This window comes from Diabrotica virgifera, chromosome 1 (assembly GCF_917563875.1).
Source record: "Diabrotica virgifera virgifera chromosome 1, PGI_DIABVI_V3a".
Lineage (NCBI taxonomy): Eukaryota > Metazoa > Arthropoda > Insecta > Coleoptera > Chrysomelidae > Diabrotica > Diabrotica virgifera.
Window position 1 is genome coordinate 175,149,862 of NC_065443.1, and position 19,740 is coordinate 175,169,601.

The following is a 19,740-nucleotide window of genomic DNA, read 5'->3' on the forward strand; positions in this document are numbered from 1 at the left end:
CAAGAGTCAAGCTCGCATTCCACAACAAAACGCCAAGCCAACAAGTGCAATGTAAATTTTAGTCTTTTGTTTTGTTTTATGTAATGTTTACAATTATTCATTAAAGTGCTTATTGAAAATGGCAATTAGCCGAAACGTTTAAGCCATAATAAAGTGTTTTATTTTTATCAGACCGAAAACCCAGGAATTAAAAAATTTCTATTTAATAATTTACGGTCAGGAAATAACTAAACTATATATATATATATATATATATATATATATATATATATATATATATATATATATATATATATATATATATATATATATTGTATTGTATATATGGCAGAATGTGAAGGGCACGACAGAGAAAATAGGGAGAGTGCTGAGAAAACACAACATAGAAACGATATTTAATACGGACAGAAAGATCTCAACTATTTTACCAACACCAAAGACCAAAATATCGTTAGAAAGCCAAGGTGTATACGAGATTTCGTGTGCGGATTGTGGAAAGTCGTACATTGGACAGACCAACCGAAGAATCCAGGTAAGACGAGAAGAACACCGAAATGCTATCGAAAGGGGAGAAACCACGTCATCCCTGGCTCAACATGTCACAAATACAGGACACACAATAAACCTGAACCAAACAACGATGTTAGCTAACATCGAAATAAAAAGAAAACGGGAAATCAGAGAATCGATAGAAATTGAAAGAAATCCCAACGGCTTAAACCAAAGAGATGATGCGCAACGGCTTCCTACAACTTGGAAAACGGTATTGAAGAAAAAGACCAAAATAAATCAGGCCGCAACATCCACGCGTAACATCCCGCCGACGACTGCAACCTACACCGGACCAATAACAAGAGCCAGAGTTCGCGCAGGGCAAGCAGCATCAGGATCAACTACATAAGCGACGGTATCGTGAGTAAAAATTCAGTTTACTTCAAGCAGCAGCGAGAAGCGGAACTACCTGACTTGACAATGGCAAGTGAGATCTTGCCGAAACGTCGTCAAAATAATGGTTTTTATCAAAACCAAAATTATTCAACGCGGAGTTAAACCCGGAAAACAACAGAAAGCACATATAGCTCCCGCGGAAACTTCAAGTGTAATATATATATATATATATATATATATATATATATATATATATATATATATATATATATATATATATATATATATATATATTGATACATGTATCCATGTGACTTCCAAAGTAGATTCTCGTAATACGTTGTTACTTCATATATACCGTTATGACTTCCGATTTCGGAAGTCACAACGTTTTGCCTATATTTTTACGAATTTGGCTACTAGATGGTATCAGACGGCTTATATTAAAAATTTCGCTGGAAGTCATATCGTATCTAACATACTCATAAGATCAGATTTTAGTTCGACGGTATATCACCAGCGCTAGTGTCGCTCCCGTGCTACTATACAGGTTATGTACACAACGCGTAGCGTCTTCCGTATACCACACCGCTCGGTGTGACTTCCGTTTTTTGGCAACCCTGTGTAACGGTTTCCAGACATTTATCTGTTGTAGATTCGCTGTCCTAATCGTACTTAGTGTTTTGTGTGCCTTTTGTTTTTAAACATGAATAATAGCAGATCTGCTTTACTTTTAAAGTTAGCCTTAAATGAAGGTAAAATAAGTGATTATATATCTCTATAATTATATATTTTCTGTACTTATTTTAATCTATAATATTTACTTACCTATTTACTTATATAAATTTATTTTTCTCGTGTTTTTGTTTACTTCCTTTTTTACAATGAACTTCTAATTTAATCTACACTCACCGGCGCGAAAAACGGGCACCCCAAAAAAATGGGTAACTTTTGAAGTCTCGTATCTCCCAAACCTGTTGTCCGATTTAAGTAATTTTTTTAATATGTTATAGCCTTATTCTTTAACAATATAGCTATGATAATATTGTTAATATACAGTTAAATTTTCATTGTATACCGGGTGTACCAATCAAACTGTTTTTTTTTCTCAATTTTCACAACACCCTGTGGAATATTCTAGCCTTTATAAAATATTTAAATTAAAGCCTAACTATAGCTCCAGGTTTTATTAACATTCTGTTTTTTTATTCATTCGCTTACGTTGGATAATAAAAAAGTTAAGGACTTTAACAACTAGCCATGTTCTTTATCGATACAGGTGTTTTTAATATAAGTGCGACAAATTTTAAGGGTTAATTTATGCATGAAAAAATAATGATCGTTTGGCAAAAGAATTTTATATTTGCAAGCATTTGCGGACATAGCTTTATCAAGTAAACGATCATTATTTTTTCATGCAGAATTACCTCTTAAAGTTTGTCGCACTTATTTAGAAACACCATGTGTTGATAAAGAACATGTTTAGTTGTTAAAGTCCCTAACTTTTTTATTATCCAACATAAGCGAATGAATAACAAACAGAACGTTAAGAAAACATGGGGCTATAGTTGGGTTTTAATTTCAATATTGTACAAAGGCTAGAATATTCCACAGGGTGTTCTGAAAATTGAAAAAAAAACCAGTTTGATTGGTACGCCCAGTATACAATGATAATTTACCTGTCTAGAAACAATGTTATTACAGCGATATAGTTAAAGAATAAGGCATATTAAAGAAATATTTAAATCGGAGAATAGTTTTAGATAGATAGGAGATATAGTTAAAGAATAAGACGTATTAAAGAAATACTTAAATCGGAGAATAGGTTTAGGAGATACGAGCCATCAAAAATGACCCATTTTTGGGGTGCCCGTTTTTCGTGCCGGTGAATGTATCTATTAAATAATCTAAATTATTTTTAAAAATCTTATTACAAGCTTAAATACAAGAAATGTAGGTAAATGTTCTCATTTAACGAAATTTCCGAAAATTGCGTATTTTTTTGACCCAAGTAGGCTGAAAAATCGATTTTATAGTTATTGTTATTTCGAAAGTAATAAAACGTGTAAAAATATACAAAAAAATTGAATGTACAATTACAATTGAATGGAATTAAATACACGAAAAAATGAATCAAGAGCGATAAAAAGTTTAAAGTAATAAATTCTAGTAATAATATGAAATACAGTAAACTCTCTCTTAAGGGGGTAGGCGCAAAATCTCGGTCCAATGCTATTTAAATGCATTCATTTTTTACGAATTCTGAGAAAACTAATAAATACTTTTTAAAACTTACACCCAGAATGAAAGATTATTATTGCGGAGGACCGAAAGTCCCTTAGAATAAACAAAAAGTTTCTTGATAATGAAATATTCGAAATTAAAAATCACACTAACTTTCTCTTGTTTTTTTATCCCGTTATCTTATTAAAATAAACATTATACAGGGTGTCCAGAAACTCTACCGACAAACGAAGACCGGAAATTCCTCAGATAATTTGAAGATAATTTAACCCAATTCACCTAGTAAGAAAACGCTTCCTAAGGGAGCTAGAGCTCTTTAAAGATGGCGTTTTGTAAATAGTTTTTTTTAATAGCTCCAGAACGCTTCTATTTATAAAAACTAAAACTCGTACGCCTATTTATCTTCCAAATATACATCGATTCCATTAATTGCGAATTTCTAGTACTGGTCATAGGCGTCCGTTTTGGGTAGGAAAACGGTTATTTTATCATATAACTTTTTTGTCTTTAACTCTTAAGCATTTCGGCCACTGGATTATTAAATTGTGAGGCATTATAGTACTAAATGGTACTCTTGCTTTAAGTCGGTAGGATGCACCGTTTTCTAGAAAAATTGATTTGAAAATTTTTCGTGTATTTAATTTGAAAAAAAAAAATTAACAAGAAAACTATTTAGAAAAACGAAAACTGGTACGTTTATTTATCTTCCAGAAATAAATCGATTTCCTTAATTGCAAAATTCTATTACTGGTCATATGCGTCCGTTTTGGGTAGGTAAACGGTTGTTTTATCGCATACCTTTTTTGTCTTTAATTTTTAAGCATTTTTGACACTTGATGATTAAGTTATGAGGTATTCGAGTACTAAAACTTACTCTTACTTTAAGTAGGTAAAATACACCGTTTTTATATAAATTTCTTTTTCAAATTTTTTTAAAATTAAAAAAACGAAAAATTTTTAAATCGATTTTTCTAGAAAACGGTTCATCCTACTCAATTAAAGCAAGAGTACCTTTTAGTACTAGAATGCCTTACAATTTAATAAACCACTGTCAAAAATGCTTAAAAGTTAAAGACAAAAAAGTTATGCGATAAAATAACCAATGACCGGGCGCTACCCGGACACCCTACCCGGACACCCTACCCAAAACGGGCGCCTATGACCGATACTATAAATTTGTAATTAATGCAATCGATGTATCTCGGGTAGATAAATAAGCGTACCCGTTTTCGTTTTTCTAAATAGAAGCGTTCTGGAGATATTTAAGAAAAACTAATTGTAAGACGCCATCTTCAAAGAGCTCTAGCTCCCTTAGGAAGCATTTTCGGACTAGGTGAATTGGATTAAATTGTCTTATAATTATCTGAGGAATCTCCTGTTTTCGTTTGTCGGTAGAGTTTCTGGACACCCTGTATAAGTTTTCAGGGACTTTCGGCCCTCGGTAATAATGTAATATTCCATTCTGCGTTTAAATTTTTCAAAAATACTTATTAGTTTTCTCAGAATTCGAAAAAAATTAGTGCGTTTAATTAGCATTTTACCAAGATTTTGCGCCTATCTCCTTAACGAACACCTCCTCTATACGGCCGGTATTTAAGACAAAACTCATTTGCCGATAACATTGAACCTGTACTCTTCAACGGACACTCCCTTAAAATGAAGTGTAAATGTGTAAATGAAAAAAAATACATAGGTATATTTTCCAAATATTTTAGAATACAAAACTACATATATTTTATTATTTAAAATTAATACAGAGATGTCAACGAGTGATATTTGATACTGTTTAATTTATCAGCAGTAGGCAATAAAAATATGTTTCTAAGTTTGATGTTTCTACTACATTCTTAACTGTTTAGCAAAATGTGGGATCCGTAATTAAAATATAATATGTGTGTCGGTCATTAAAAGAAACGTGACACCCTAACGTTGTTCTAATAATATTTAACATTGATATGTTGTGACTAAAAATTCTGCTTGAACGGAAATGTCTGCTTGAACATATCCAATAAAAATTTTATTTTCTTTTAAAAATGTTTGGGATTCAAGGGCGACTTGACTGTATGATAATAGTAGATTATACCACGAGTCAATAATGATGGCTATTATTCCCGAGGAATATTTACGAACCGAGCCGGCGTTAGCGGCGAGGGAGTAACATTCCGAGGGAATGAGAGCCATTATTGCGAGTAGTATACTCTACTTTATCTACGACAAATTAATTAATTTAAGATTTTTAATGAACAACTTTATTTGTTAAAAACATTAAAATTAGTAATAGTACAATTAATAAACTGAATTGGTTGAGAATCATCATTAACTTTAGTAGAGTTTTTAATACAAATATTTGGGATCTCGATTGCTGTAGAACAAGAAGATGGTACATTACTGTTTATCTCTTTAGCGATAGTATCTGCTGTAGTCCAGATCAACGTCATGGTTTATTCTCAACATAGATTTAATCATTGAATAGAATGACCATAATGAAGACGGTTTATATTTTGCACTTAATTCAGCGAAATAGGCCAGCAGAACATTTTCGGAACATGATTTCGCGTTGTTTCGAACACGCCATTCGTTGAAGGTTGCGTACGTTTTATTATAAATGGATTTCGATGTTTCAGGCATTAAGGTAGATGCTGTTGCTGTAGCTAGTTCTAGAATTTCTGGTGGTGTACAATTAAAAGATTCTTCATTTTCGTCCATCTCAACACAAACTGTCAAATATACTATTCGTTTGACAGTGACACTTTTTGAGGTTGATTATTTTGTTTCCGTGGTGAATTTTGTGATTGTTGTGCCAGAGGGATTAATAGCTATTAATCCCGCATTATTAATCCCTAAGGGATTATTATATGGCATTATATTGCAAACACCACAAGTATAATACATATATTATGTATCAGTCGTAGATAAAACAATAATTATACAAACAAAACAATTGTAATTATCAAGATTTTTGCTGTAAACTCGTGGAGAAATACATCAAATTAATAGAGCTCGGGAAATATGCACTTAAAAAAACCTTAGATTATGCAAAAAACAGTTGAATAATTGAAATATGCACTAAAATATTATGCTTTTATACATTTATAAAAAACGCAATGATTATTGGTGTATTGAAAGTAGGTATTTTATTTTACCTCGTCCAGGTTGTATCTTAGTCGATAGGAAAAATATTCTGATTCGTTTTTTACGATCTTACCGAAATACATTCGAACCCGCTTATTGGAATAGCCTTCGTGCCAATCAAAAGTATTCCTATAACCGGGATATTCTAATAACCGATCATTGGTCGCTAGTAGAAACGTTTCCGGACCGCAAATTTCTATTCCTTGAACTGGGATATTCCTTTAAGAGGTATTCTAATAAGCGGGTTTGACTGCAGTATAGTTCATTAACGGTTTTTGCTCCAAATTTTAAAGAACGGATTGACGTGAAATTTAGCATACACATAGGTCACATGTCAAAGAAAAAAGTGAAAAGAAAACTTTGCCCTGGGGGGCGAGTTTCTCCTCTTCTCGGAGGTGAAAAATATACGTTCAAAATAAGTTCGGAAATGGATAAACTGACTAATTCTAAGCAACTTTTGTTATATAGAATTTTTTCACTAAGTTAATACTTTTTGAGTTATTTGCGAGTCAATATGGCAATTTATCATCAAAAAAACACTTTTATACGGTTTTTTTGCCAATAACTCAAAAAGTAAGTATGTTATCGGGAAAAACATTAAAAATATAGCTTATAAAGTAACAAAATTGATGTACGTATGAACTTTTTAGAATCAGTAGAAGCAAAGTTGTAGCTAATGTAAAACAGGAAACAGGTTCATATTCGTCAAATTTAAAAACGAATAATTTCACGTGAAATAACCAAAAAATGATAGCAACCAAAAAATGATGCACTGTTCTGAGACAACTTATTACAACTTTTTTAAAGTTTTAAAAAAATATTTTTTATGTTTTCTAAAAAACTTTCTAGCATAAAAATTAAGCAAGTTACGCTCAAAATAAAGTAGGTCCTATTTTTGTTAAAAAAAAATCGAAAAAGCACCCCTTAATTGGAATCTCATATGAAATTAATACTTACCGCTTCACAAGTTACTTAACTTATGTAATATTTATATGATCTGTATATCTTATATGATCGGCTCAAAGGGCTAATTTTTGAAAAAAATTGGTTTTAAAGTAAAATTTTTTGCAGAAAAAAATGCTGTTTCAAAATGACATATAATTTATTAGTGATACTAAAAATTACGAATAGTAAAAAATGTAGGTTTTGCTTTTCTGAATATTTAGGATTATGTGTTTTTCTTTGAGACAAATGTAGGTTTTGCTTTTCTGAATATTTAGGATTATGTGTTTTTCTTTGAGACAAATATTGGTTAAGATATGGCTGTTCAAAATTGGCTTACACAGTTGGTTAGTGACTAGTTCAATCCCTTTCAATTACATCCCCTTAAAATAAGCATTTTGAACCGATGAAGCTTACAGATCATATTTATAAACAATACATACACGAGTAAATCAACTTCTGAAGTGGTGACTATTAATTTCATTTCGGATGCTAATTAGGGGGTGAATTTTATAATTTTTTACAAAAAAAAGGATCTTCATTTTGAGCGTAACTTCCTTAATTTAATGCTAAAACTGTTTTAACCTTTTTTTAAACACTACAAAAAAGTTGTAATGAGTGTTCCCCAAAAAGTGCTTTAGTTTTTGACAGTTTACGTTGAAATATTCAATTTGGAATTTGGCGTGTATGAACCTATTTTTCATTAGTTACAACTCTTCTCTTACTGGGTCTAGGGATCTCATTCATAAGCACACCATTTTTTTTACTTTTTTATGGGCTATATTTTTCCTAAGAATGGTTTTTTCGATAAAATACTTACTTTTTGAGTTAATTGCCAAAAAAACCGTTAAAAAATGTTGTTTTTTTTGTTGAAAAATAAACATATTTACTCGCAAATAACTCGAAAATAAGTGAAAAAATGCTATAGAACAAAAGTTGCCTAGAATTAGTCAGTTAATCCATTTCCGGACTTATTTTGAACGTATATTCTTTCATCCCGAGACGAGGTACAAGTCACCCCCATGGCAAAAGCACACATCGGCACAATAGCAATGTGCTTCTTTGACATGTTATCTATGTGTATGCCAAATTTCATGTCAATCTAAGCGGTTTCTTAAAATTTATGGGTTTTGCAATATTTTACCGTCAGCGAACGGACTAATAGTAGAGGATCCGATATAAGGCCGATCTGCATCGATCTATTTAATGGATAACGTGTGCGTGAAGTAACAATGTATTTTAAACGGGATTTACTTTTTCGCACTGTTTTTGACACACTTTCGTATAATCAAATATCCTTAACTTTAGCGTTGTCATGGTGATGACATAATGAGCAATAAATTACAAAAAAAAATTTGACAGTTTTGTGGTTTGAAAGAAATTAGAGTGTTTAAATAAGTTCTAAAAATTGTAGAATAGGAATGAATTCCATTGATGGAGAGTTACAGTTATTTTATTTGTTTATCGTAGGTAAAATATTGTATGAAACTGTGCGTGAAGTACTTTTTGCGAACTTACGCGATGTATAGCACTCGCTCCGTTGTCGCTCGTGCTCTAAACATCACGTGCATTCGTAAAAAGCATACTTCACGAACTGTTTCATAAATAACTATTTTCATATATTAAAAAAAATGTTTCGACCCGGGTAGATATTATTCCAGATTTTCAGATTTCAGCACAGTGTTAGATGGTTGGGGCATATATGGAGAGCAGGTAGCGTAACAACTATAAACTCAATTTTACAATGGAAACCCGGAGTTAGAAGGAGACGCGGAGGAACTAGAATAAATGGTTACAGGAAGTAAAGGAAAATTTATATAGGGCAGGAATTAGAGACTAGCAGAAAAAGACAGAGGATAGAAAGAAATGGAGAAGCACAGTCAATAGTATCGAGTAGCAGACTGGGACTAATCTGCTCTAAAAAGATGGATCTAGATAGCTTTTTAGCGGCTCAACCCCACCTGGTGTATTTAGCCATTTAATTTTCTTATTACACATTATTATTGGTCCATCAAAAATTAAAAGGATGGTCCCTGTAATAAAATCTAAAATTTAAAATTTAATCAAGAAAAATAATAAATATTAAAATTTCCTATACGTTCAAATTTATTTATTAAAATTTTTGATATAATTTTCATAAATAAATTACTTACTAATAACACTTTTTTAATTAATTCCAAAAAATCCATTTTGCAGCAATAATAAAATATTAGTATTTGTAAAATAAATATCAATTATATCATAAATAACACAGGTTTACAAAAAAAAAACTAAATTTCGGACTATTTGAAGAAACCATATTACAAAGGGGTTTTTGGGGTGGCTGATCACGAATCCGGGGTCCGCTCACCCCTTTCACGCCAGGTAAAGGTCATTTCAAGGTTATTTCAAGGTCAAATCAAGATAAATCGACAGTCGCTCTGAGAAAGTATATTAGGGCGTTTTTGGTGTCGCTGATGACGAATCAGGAGTCCGCTGACCTCTATCACGTCTAGTTCAAGGTCAAATCAACATAAATCGACACAATCACTCTGAAAATATAGGGGTTTTGTAGTCACTGATCATGAAAACTGCGGTCCGTTGAGCTCTACCACGTAAGGTAAAGGTCATTTCAAGGCCAAATCAGGACAGGTCCACAAAACTGATTTGACTTTGAAATGACCTTTACCTGTCGCGGTTGAGCTCAACGGACCCCAGTTTTGTGATCAGCGACCCCAAAAACCCCCTAATATACTTTTTCAGAGCGATCGTGTCGATTTATCTTGATTTGACCTCGAAATGACCTTGAGCTAGACGTGATAGAGCGTCAGCGGACACAAAATTCGTCATCAGCGACCACAAAAACCCCCTAATATACTTTTTCAGAGCGACTGTCGGTTTATCTTGATTTGACCTTGAGATGACCATTACCTGACGTGATAGAGGTCAGCGGACCCCGGATTCGTGACCAGCGACCCCAAAAACCCCCTAGTCATATGGTTTCGTCAAATATTCCGAAATGTATTTTTTTTGTAAACCTGTTTAATCAAAAGAATATCAATCTTTTAATTTAAATAGACAACTGTAAAACATAGAACTGCATTCACAACTGTATTCACAGTAAAAGTTTCAAAAGATCACACATTACGCTTAAAGTAAGAGGTAAATCAGCAGACGAGTCGTTGTGACTTCCAAAATATGACAACACCGCTGGAAGTGACAACGCACCTTGAACTACCCTATATATGGAAGCCATAACGTATGCTGTACGCTTCGGTATATACGTATATATATACAAAATTTATTTTGGTAAATCCTTTCCCCTCAATAGGTAGACCCATTTTATAAGCCCCCCTTTTACCAAATACACAATTTTTAAAAAATAATTCCTAGTAGAAAAGGTGGAAGTCGGATTCCTTGATGTTACTTTAATATATTATTATCAGCTTTCTTTGTTTATCTCTTAGTATGATATATAAGTTTATTCATAAAATGTTTGATTCCAAAATGATCGTACAGTGAAAATATTATATACATTTAGTTCAGTGTTTTACCGTTTTGTCGCTGCCGTTATATACATGAAAACGTATCTCCCACTTTCATTATCAATCATTTTGGCATCAGAAATTTGGCATCACTGTTGAATACAATATTATCCACAACGAAAAATAGGCAATTTGAGAATGTATATATTATTTTCATAAAAAATCGTTCTGGCATCATGTTTTATTTAAAAATAGGGCATATCAGAGGTACGCCTTAGGCATCATAGAAAACAATGACAGAAAAATCAAACAAGCAGTATGTCAAAAGGGCCTTAGTTATGTATCTTCGGTCCTATTGGTTCAATCGTGACGTATAGCACATCAAATGATAGCATTTAACCAACAGAATACAACGACACACAAAAATCAAACACAGCAGCATGCCAAAAGGGCCTTAGTTGTGTATCTTCGGTCCTGTTGGTCCAATCGTGATGTATAGCACCTCAAATGATAGGATTTGACAAACAGAATACAATGGCAGAAAAATAAAATACAACAGCATGTCAAAAGGGTCTTAGTCGCGTATCTTCGCTCCTATTAGTCCAAATGTGACGTACGGCATCTCAAATAATAGGACTAACAAATAGAATACAATGATACAGAAAAATCAAATACAGCAACAAGTCAAAAGGGCCTTAGTTATGTATCTTCGGTCCTGTTGGTCCAATCGTGATGTATAGCACCTCAAATGATAAGATTTGACAAACAGAATACAATGACAGAAAAATCAAACACAGCAGTTCATCAAAAGGGCCTTAGTCGCGTATCTTCGCTCCTATTAGTCCAATCGTGACGTACAGCATCTCAAATAATAGGACTTGACAAATAGAATACAATGACACAGAAAAATCAAATACAGCAACAAGTCAAAGGGCCCTAGTTATGTATATTTAGTCCTATTTATCCAATTGTGACGCACAGCACCTCAAATGATAGGGTTTAACAAACAGAATACAATGACACGAAAAAATAAAATACAGCAATATGTCAAAAGGACCTTATTTACGTATTTTCGATCCCACTGGTTAAATCGTGGCGTAAAATAACTGGATTTGACTAATATAATACAATGACATACGAAAATCAATTACAGAAGCATATCGAAAGGGCGTTAGTCTTGTATCTACGGTTCTATTGGTCCAATCGTGACGAACAGCGCCTGAAACGATGGGTTTTAACTGTCAGTATACGATAGTGTAGACAAATGAAAATCGCAGCATGTAATAACACTTTAAAATTGTAGAAATAAAATGGATTAACGCACATGGTATGACATATTATGTGAGAGTATTTAACAAATAGAATACGATTACATACGTCCAGTTTTTGACAAGCGACTTGTCTACATATGATAAACGCGAAAAGGCCCCAACGTTCACTGTTCGACATAGGCCTTCCGTTCACTGCATATACCCACTGCTTTCTGACGCTGTGACGTGAGAGGATAGGATTTAACGAATAGAGCGACAAAGAAGACTAAACAAGGCAGCTTGCGGGAAAAACACAACTGTCCGTTTTATACTCCACAGGGAAGCATCAAATATTTAATGTAAGAATATGTTATAAATAGTATAACGGTATGATAAATCTTTTTCTTTTTTTTTTCATTTAGTGCATTCCGTACGTTTTTTAAACATAATCAGGAGAAGCTGTTGATGTTCTGAAGTCTATAAAAGAATTTCTTAACAAACCTTTTTTTAATTGTGTCATGGATTATTTTTAGGAATGTGTTTAAAAGGTAACTCATAGGCTTATTGTTCAAAGGTCTTATCACTTTTAAGCGCCTGTCTTTTTTGTAGGACTATTAATTATGATTTCAACCATTCTTGCGAGACAATGCCTTTTCTGTAACTGAAGTGAATATTGTTATCCGTTTAATTGTTCCTCAATTAATTAAATGCCTGCTACTGGTGTTTGGTCTAAGCTTACTGTTTTCCCCATTTAAGCTAAACTGCTCATCAAAAGTTAGGGATATAGAAAATTATGCTCATTTTCATAGCTAATTTTTCGAGAACAGATTAACGGATTCCACTATTTTTTTTTATTTTAGATATTTCTTTAGTATTTACACAGTTGTGCAAAGGTTTACTCAAACTTCTTTTTTGTACTTATACCGGGTGGCATAAGTACAAAAAAGAAGTTTTCAGTAAACCTCTTGTTAGGTATTAGTTACGTATCTTCACTCCCATTGATCCCATCGTGTCGCACGGCGGCTCAAATGATAGGAATCAGCCAACAGAATACAATGACACAAGAAAATCAAGTATAGTAGAATATTGAAAGTGCCTTAGTTACGTATATTCGCTGCTATTTTTCCAATCATGACGTACAATGGCTCAAATGGTAGGAATTAACCAACAGAATACAATGACACAAAAAATATAATACAGCATCATATCAAAAGGGCCTTAGTTATGTTTGTTCGGCCCTATTGGTCCAATAGGGACGTACGGCGGCTGAAATAATAGGAACTAACCAACAGAATACACTGACATAAAAAAATCAAATACATCCTCATGTCAAAAAGAATAGAATAAAAAAATTTCTTTTGAATTAAATATTTGAAATAAAAAATCACACTAAATTTTCTTTTTTTTTTACCCTTTCACTTATCAAAATAAACATAAAGGTTTTTAGAGAGATTCAGCCCTCGGTTATAATGTAATCTTTTATTCTGCGTTTAAATTTTTCCAAAATTCTTATTAGTTTTTTCAGGATTCGAATAAACTGAATGCATTTAAATAGCATTGGGTCATAATTTTGCGCCTACTCCCTCAAGGCTTAAAAAATGTAACATTTCAAAGGAATGGAGATATTTCAAAGATTCGCTGAGACTATCATTTTTATCTAATATGCATATCTGTAGTTCATTCACTCACGGTAAATATTGCAAAACCTCCGAATTTTAAACAACCGCTTGGATTGACATGAAATTTGGTATGCACATAGCTGACATGTCAAAGAAAAAGTGATATTGTGCCGACGTGTGCTTTTGCCTTGGGAGTTAGTACAACCCCTTTTCTAATGTGAAAAAACATACATTCAAAATAAGTCCTGAAGTGGATAAACTGAGTAATTCTAAGCTAGTTTTTGTTCTATATATTTTTTCTCAACAGACTGTTTGAGTTATTTGCAAGTGAATATATTATGTTCATTTTTCAACAAAAAAGCCACGTTTTTTAGACGGTTTTTTGCAAAGAACTTAAAAGATATTTTATCGCAAAATATTCTTAGCAAAAATATAGCCTATAAACAAAGTGAAAACAATGGTGTATGTATGAAGTCTATAGACCCAGTAAAAGTAGAGTTGTAGTTAATGAAAAGCAGGTTCTACTCCGTCAAATTACAAATCGAATATTTTAACATGAAATAATCATAAAACAAATTACTTTTCGGGGAAGACTCATTACTTACAACTGTTATAAAGTGTTTAAAAAGTTTTATTTGTATTTTTATAAACGTCTCTAGCATCAAAAGTTAGTTAGCATCAATATATAGTCTCTTTTTTGTTAAAAAAACGTGAAAATCACCGCCTAATTTACTTATGTATTGTTTATGTGATATGTACATTTTTTACTCTTTGAGATATTTAGTATCACTAATGATGTTTAAGTTATTTTAAACCCAGGCATTTTTTTTTCAAAATTAAAAAAATTTTACTTTAAAATAAATTTTTTTAAATAAGAATTTCTTACCAATAAGTCTTATAGGTCATATGAACAGTATAATATAAGTAAATTAATTATAGGGCGGTAACGATTAATTTCATTTAGAATGATAATTAGGTGGTGATTTTCACGATTTCTTTTAGCAAAAAAGGTACATATTTTATTTAAAGCGTAACTTAGTTTTGATGTTGACGGTAATAGAATAGATACTTTTTAAATAACAAAAATAAAACGCTTTTTAAACACTTTAAAAAAGTTGTGGCGAGTTTTCCCCGAAAACTGCTTTATTTTTTGGATATTTTACGTTGAACTAGTCGATATGGAATTTGACGAATAAGAACCAACTTTTGATCAGCTCCAACTCTGTTTTTATTGTGTATCCAGACTTCAGACATACATCATTTTTTTTACTTTTTTATAAGCTTTATATTTGCTAAGAATAGTTTTTTCGATAAAATACTTACTTTTTGATTTATTTGCGAAAAACCATCTAAAAACAAAAGTTACAAAGAATTTAATTAGTTTATCCACTTACGGACTTATTTGGACCTATATTTTTTCACACTCGAGAAGGGGGGTGGTACTCATCCCCAGAAAAAAAGTACACACTGGCACAATATCACTTTTTTCTTTGACATGTTAGCTATGCTTATGCCAAATTTCATGCCAATCCAAGAGATTTTGTAAAATCCAAAAACAGTGAGTATGTCCAATGATATCTTTAAAGAAGACTAGGGGCCGGTATTTCAATAGCTACTTAAGCTTTTGCTTAGCTAAGCCTGTGTCAAAAGTTAAGGAGAGGCTTAAGCCAAGTGCCGTTTTTCCATCATTTCCTTAACTAAACTGATGCTCAACTGTAAAGTTAATTGATTTGGTACCTCTGAATACGTCAAAGTGCCAAAACTAACTGTTCTGAGGTAAAAAACACTACTGTTGACGTTTAATTTTATCTTGTCATCGGTATCAATGTCATTTACTCCACTTAACTTTGTGTACATGGTGCATATGTTGTTAGTTTATTTTACTGTCGATATTTTCTCTGGTTATATTGTTATTGTTATTTTGCATAAGCAATAGATCCGTATTTGTAATTTTGTTTATTGGATATATTCCTTAAAATGTCAAATTCGAATGTAAGTTTATTTTTGTAAAATAAATATACATACCTACTAAGCATTGTAGAAATAAATAATTTTCATCTACACCTTCCAAAAGTAGCAAGAATTTTAATAATCGTTTATACGATTGATAAATTAATAGCTTATTTAATAATCTAATAATAACGTTATTACTCAAAAGTTATTTTTCAAAATAACTCTCTAATTAATAATCTATAGAAATAACCTCAAAAAACAGAAAACAAATTTTAAGCAAAGGCTTAAACCAACTCCTGCGTGAGCTTAAAATTATTTGGTTTAAGCCTAGGCTTAAGCCTCAAATTGAAGTGGAAATACAGGCATCTAAGCTTAAGCAAAGGCTTAAAGTAAGCTTTGGCTTAAGTGAGGTTGGAAATACCGGCCCTAAGGCATTTTACAAAAATTCAGGTCAATAAATAATATGAACTACTTTTAAAACAGCCAAATATCAACCAATGTTGAATGTTTTTACAAAGGTATTGTTTATTTTTCGCTACACGGAGGGGACAACTAATCAACTAAAGTGGTTTAACAAAAACATGACCAGCTCGAAAAGCCGACCGATCGATAAATGATACAATCCGACATTGTAACACAAGAGCTACTTGACCATCTCAACTAGAATTTTGTTTATACATATTTTCTTTAGACATTACTTGGGGTAACGCTGACGAGATATTTTTTGTTTTATGCTTATTTTGTGTTTAACAATAATAAATATGTTTTTGTTTGTCAGATATGTCAGAATGTTTCCCTCGTATGAATCATATTATACTTTCTTGAAAATATCTTTTGTTTAGAACTAAACTTTGATAAAAAATTTATTCCAACCTGTACGGAATTATATTTTGATTTTATTTTATTTTATTCTTCCTTTTAGCTCTTTGTAAGTAGTAAGTACTACTTTCTATAATTTGTATCATTACATTATTTATTTCTCTCAAGCATTTGCCCATAATTTGTAGTAGCTCTACTCGTATATAGTATAATTATTTTATAAGTTGGCAAAAAATGTTATACACATGTACCTATGTGTTTTGAATTCTTTCTGTGAGAATGACTAACCTTCCAACTGAAGAAAGGTTTATTTTTGATATTCTGTTCTAATTCCGATGGATCGAATGAATTATTTGAATTACGATTTTTTTCGATGGATCTGTATAAAACAAGTATGCAGATCTTTTTTGTGATTTTTCGTTTTTATCAATTTTGACTAACTCTATTTTATTACTCTACATTTAAATTAGTTTGTCTCCAGAATATAAAAAAAATCAGCAAAGTTGATATTACATTTTTTTAATAATAAATTAATTGGTTATCTACAGTTGAGTCCATGGTTTTTTACCAGTGGGTCATCATTTACAGCATACGAAATAAGTCGGAAATTTACTAAATGCAACAGCAAGTGACAGAAAGTGGCTACTGCTCCGATCACGGGTCATATTAACCCGCGAGTATTCGCGCGGTGAGATAGAATCTCAATTTTTATTCTTTTTCGCGATAACTTGATGAAAAATTTTGCAATTTTGAAAAAATTTCGTGAGTGCATCGAGGAAGGGTGTAGTAGTGCGTAGGAATTTTTTTCTTCTTCTTCTTCTTCTTTTTGTGGAATTTATGGCTTTGGGAAGAGCCAATTAGCTTTAACCCGCGAGTAGTCGCGCCGTTAGATAGAATCTCACATTTCATCCTTTTTCGTAATACATTAAAACCTGTCAGTAACGGCCACTAAAAATGAAAGAACTATTGGCCGATATAGAAAGGTGGAAGCTATTGCCAGTTTTTGTAGTCTACATATAATTGGTTTGGGAAATTTTTAAACTGGCCATTAGGACAGGTGACCGATGTTGGCAGGTGGCCGTTAACACAGGTTTTACTGTACAGTAAAATTTGTCAGTAACGACCACTAAAAATGAAAGAACTACTGGCCGATATAGAAAGGTGGACGGTATTGCCAGTTTTTGTAGTCTACGTATAATTGGTTTGGGAAATTTGTAAACTGGCCGTTAGGACAGGTGGCCGATATTGGCAGGTGGCCGTTAACACAGGTTTTTTTAATAAAATTGTTAGAAATATATATTTTCAATATAAAAAGTAGATAAAAATAGTACAAAATAAAAATTTGTTTTAAATTCGTATTTTGAGATAGAATCTCACACGCGACTATCGACGTTACAGAAGTGAGCGCGACTACTCCCGGGTTAAATAATTTGACGTTATCAAATAAATAGAATATCAAATGTAAATTTTGCTTTAAATTTTGGTGCAAACTTACAGCTACATTTGAAGTAGCTTAATAAATTCTCTTAATATCATTAGTGATTAACAAATAAATAAACAATTTATAAAAAATCAATAACATATTTTCTTTTTGTCATTTTATTCACTTAAATGGCGGAAACTTAAATACTACCATTCCTTACCTGCTAGCTTTTAATGAGGTTAGCTTTGTATGTTGTAAAAATTAATGGCAAAATAAAATACACTTACCATAAAATTTCAAACTTAAATATACAATTAGTTGTGAAAGCAACTGCTTTTGTAATATAAAATAACTTTAAAATGCAAAAATTTGAAAAAAAACTAGCAAAAAATTTAACAGACCGACAGCCATAAAAGTAAACAAACCAGAAACGTTACAAATTGTATTTAAAATCTGAAAACAACCCCAGCGTCTTTTTTGTACCTATCTCTTTTCAATGTACTGGAGCGTTCATAAAAATAACATGTGTTTTTACTTAATAACAGGCGGTAGCTGGTTTGTCATTAGTTTCATGCGTGGAAGAGAAAGATGCTAGATAAAATGTATGTGTTTTATCTCCCCAGGTATTATTGACGTACTGGTAAAGAATCGTGAACTCAACAGTATAATAGATATAATGGGTAGATGACATAAAAAGAATAGCCGTCACAAATTGGAAGTATGTTGCTTAAAACAAGATCAATTGCAAGAGTTGTGAGGGGACTATGTCCAAAAGTGGACGATAGAAGGCTAAGAAGAAGAATTAATTACGCAATATTATTTCTCAAACTTATTCTTCTGATTATCACTGTAAATCAAAACACTATTATTTTATAAAATTTTAGACTTTTAGACTACAAATATAATTTACTGAAACCAAAATATATACAAATCAAACAATATCAAATACACGAATAAATAAAAAAACACAAAATAAACACTACGTCCGAAAGCGAGTTTAATTTGATCGCGTGTTTCTCCTTCTTTTGCCGTGTTTGTTTTCCTTTCCAATCTTACACGAATATTTGCCTTTTCTTTCCTTGAGTGGATTTTCATTCGAATAGTATAAATTTATAACTTCACTTTCCTCAAAAATGGAATCTGACGATTTCGGTACTTTCTCGGGCTTTCTGTCGCTAACATTCATGGGTAGGGTATCTAAAAACGGTTATATTGTGGGAAAGAATATAATCGGATAACGAGGGTTTGACAGATTTTTTTTTAAATTACTTTTATTGTTTGACTTCATTTTAGTTATGTTTATATTTTGTAGATGGGTTTTATTGTTTATATTATGGGTTTGATAGACGAGGTTATAATAATATGTTAGTAAGTATTATAGAGGGGTTCAAAATTATGGAATAAATTCATTTTTTCGAGAATAGACCACTTTGGAGAAAAATTCTGAGATAGATCGATTTTTATTTTTAAATTATCATTTTTTGAGATATACATATACCATACTAGTGACGATTTGGGCGTAATGACGTAATCAATGATTATTTTAACGGGAATAGGGATCATGTGGTAGCTCATTTGAAAGGTTATTCAAATTTCTATTTAGTAATATAAACAATAACATCATTATTTATACAGGATGGCCAAAAATAATTTTTGAATGAAATTAATTTGTTCAAAAAGAAGAATATATGTAATTTATTAAACTCAAAGCTACAGATCATGCACAAAGAGCGAGAATTGATCAACATTATAAAAATGAAAAAGGTTAAATACGTTGTCATGTAATGAGAGGACCTAAATATCGCTTACTCCGGTTAATCATTCAGGGCAAAATCGAAGGAAAACGCTGGGTTGGAAGAAAACAACTGTCCTGGCTGCCTAACATTAGACAATGGACAGGTCGAAGACAAGGATTTGTTTCATATAATAGCTGCCGACCAAGAAACATTTCATCAGCTTGTTAATACGACGATTGCCGACGCTTAAAAACAAGCGCGGCACACAAA

General features: G+C 32.0%; 2 protein-coding genes across 3 annotated transcripts in view; one reads left to right on the plus strand and one right to left on the minus strand.

The window, feature by feature from the left end:
- The window catches only part of LOC114337914 (probable cationic amino acid transporter), a 1,427,575-nt gene that overhangs the window by 475,897 nt on the left and 931,938 nt on the right, over positions 1-19,740 (plus strand). The window lies entirely within an intron of this gene.
- The window catches only part of LOC126878891 (uncharacterized), a 32,190-nt gene continuing 31,062 nt past the window's right edge, over positions 18,613-19,740 (minus strand). For both annotated transcript variants that reach the window (XM_050641787.1, XM_050641786.1), the window contains exon 4: positions 18,613-18,931. In XM_050641787.1, the coding sequence (XP_050497744.1) occupies positions 18,732-18,931 (200 nt within the window). In that variant the 3' untranslated portion in view covers positions 18,613-18,731. The remainder of the gene's footprint in view (positions 18,932-19,740) is intronic.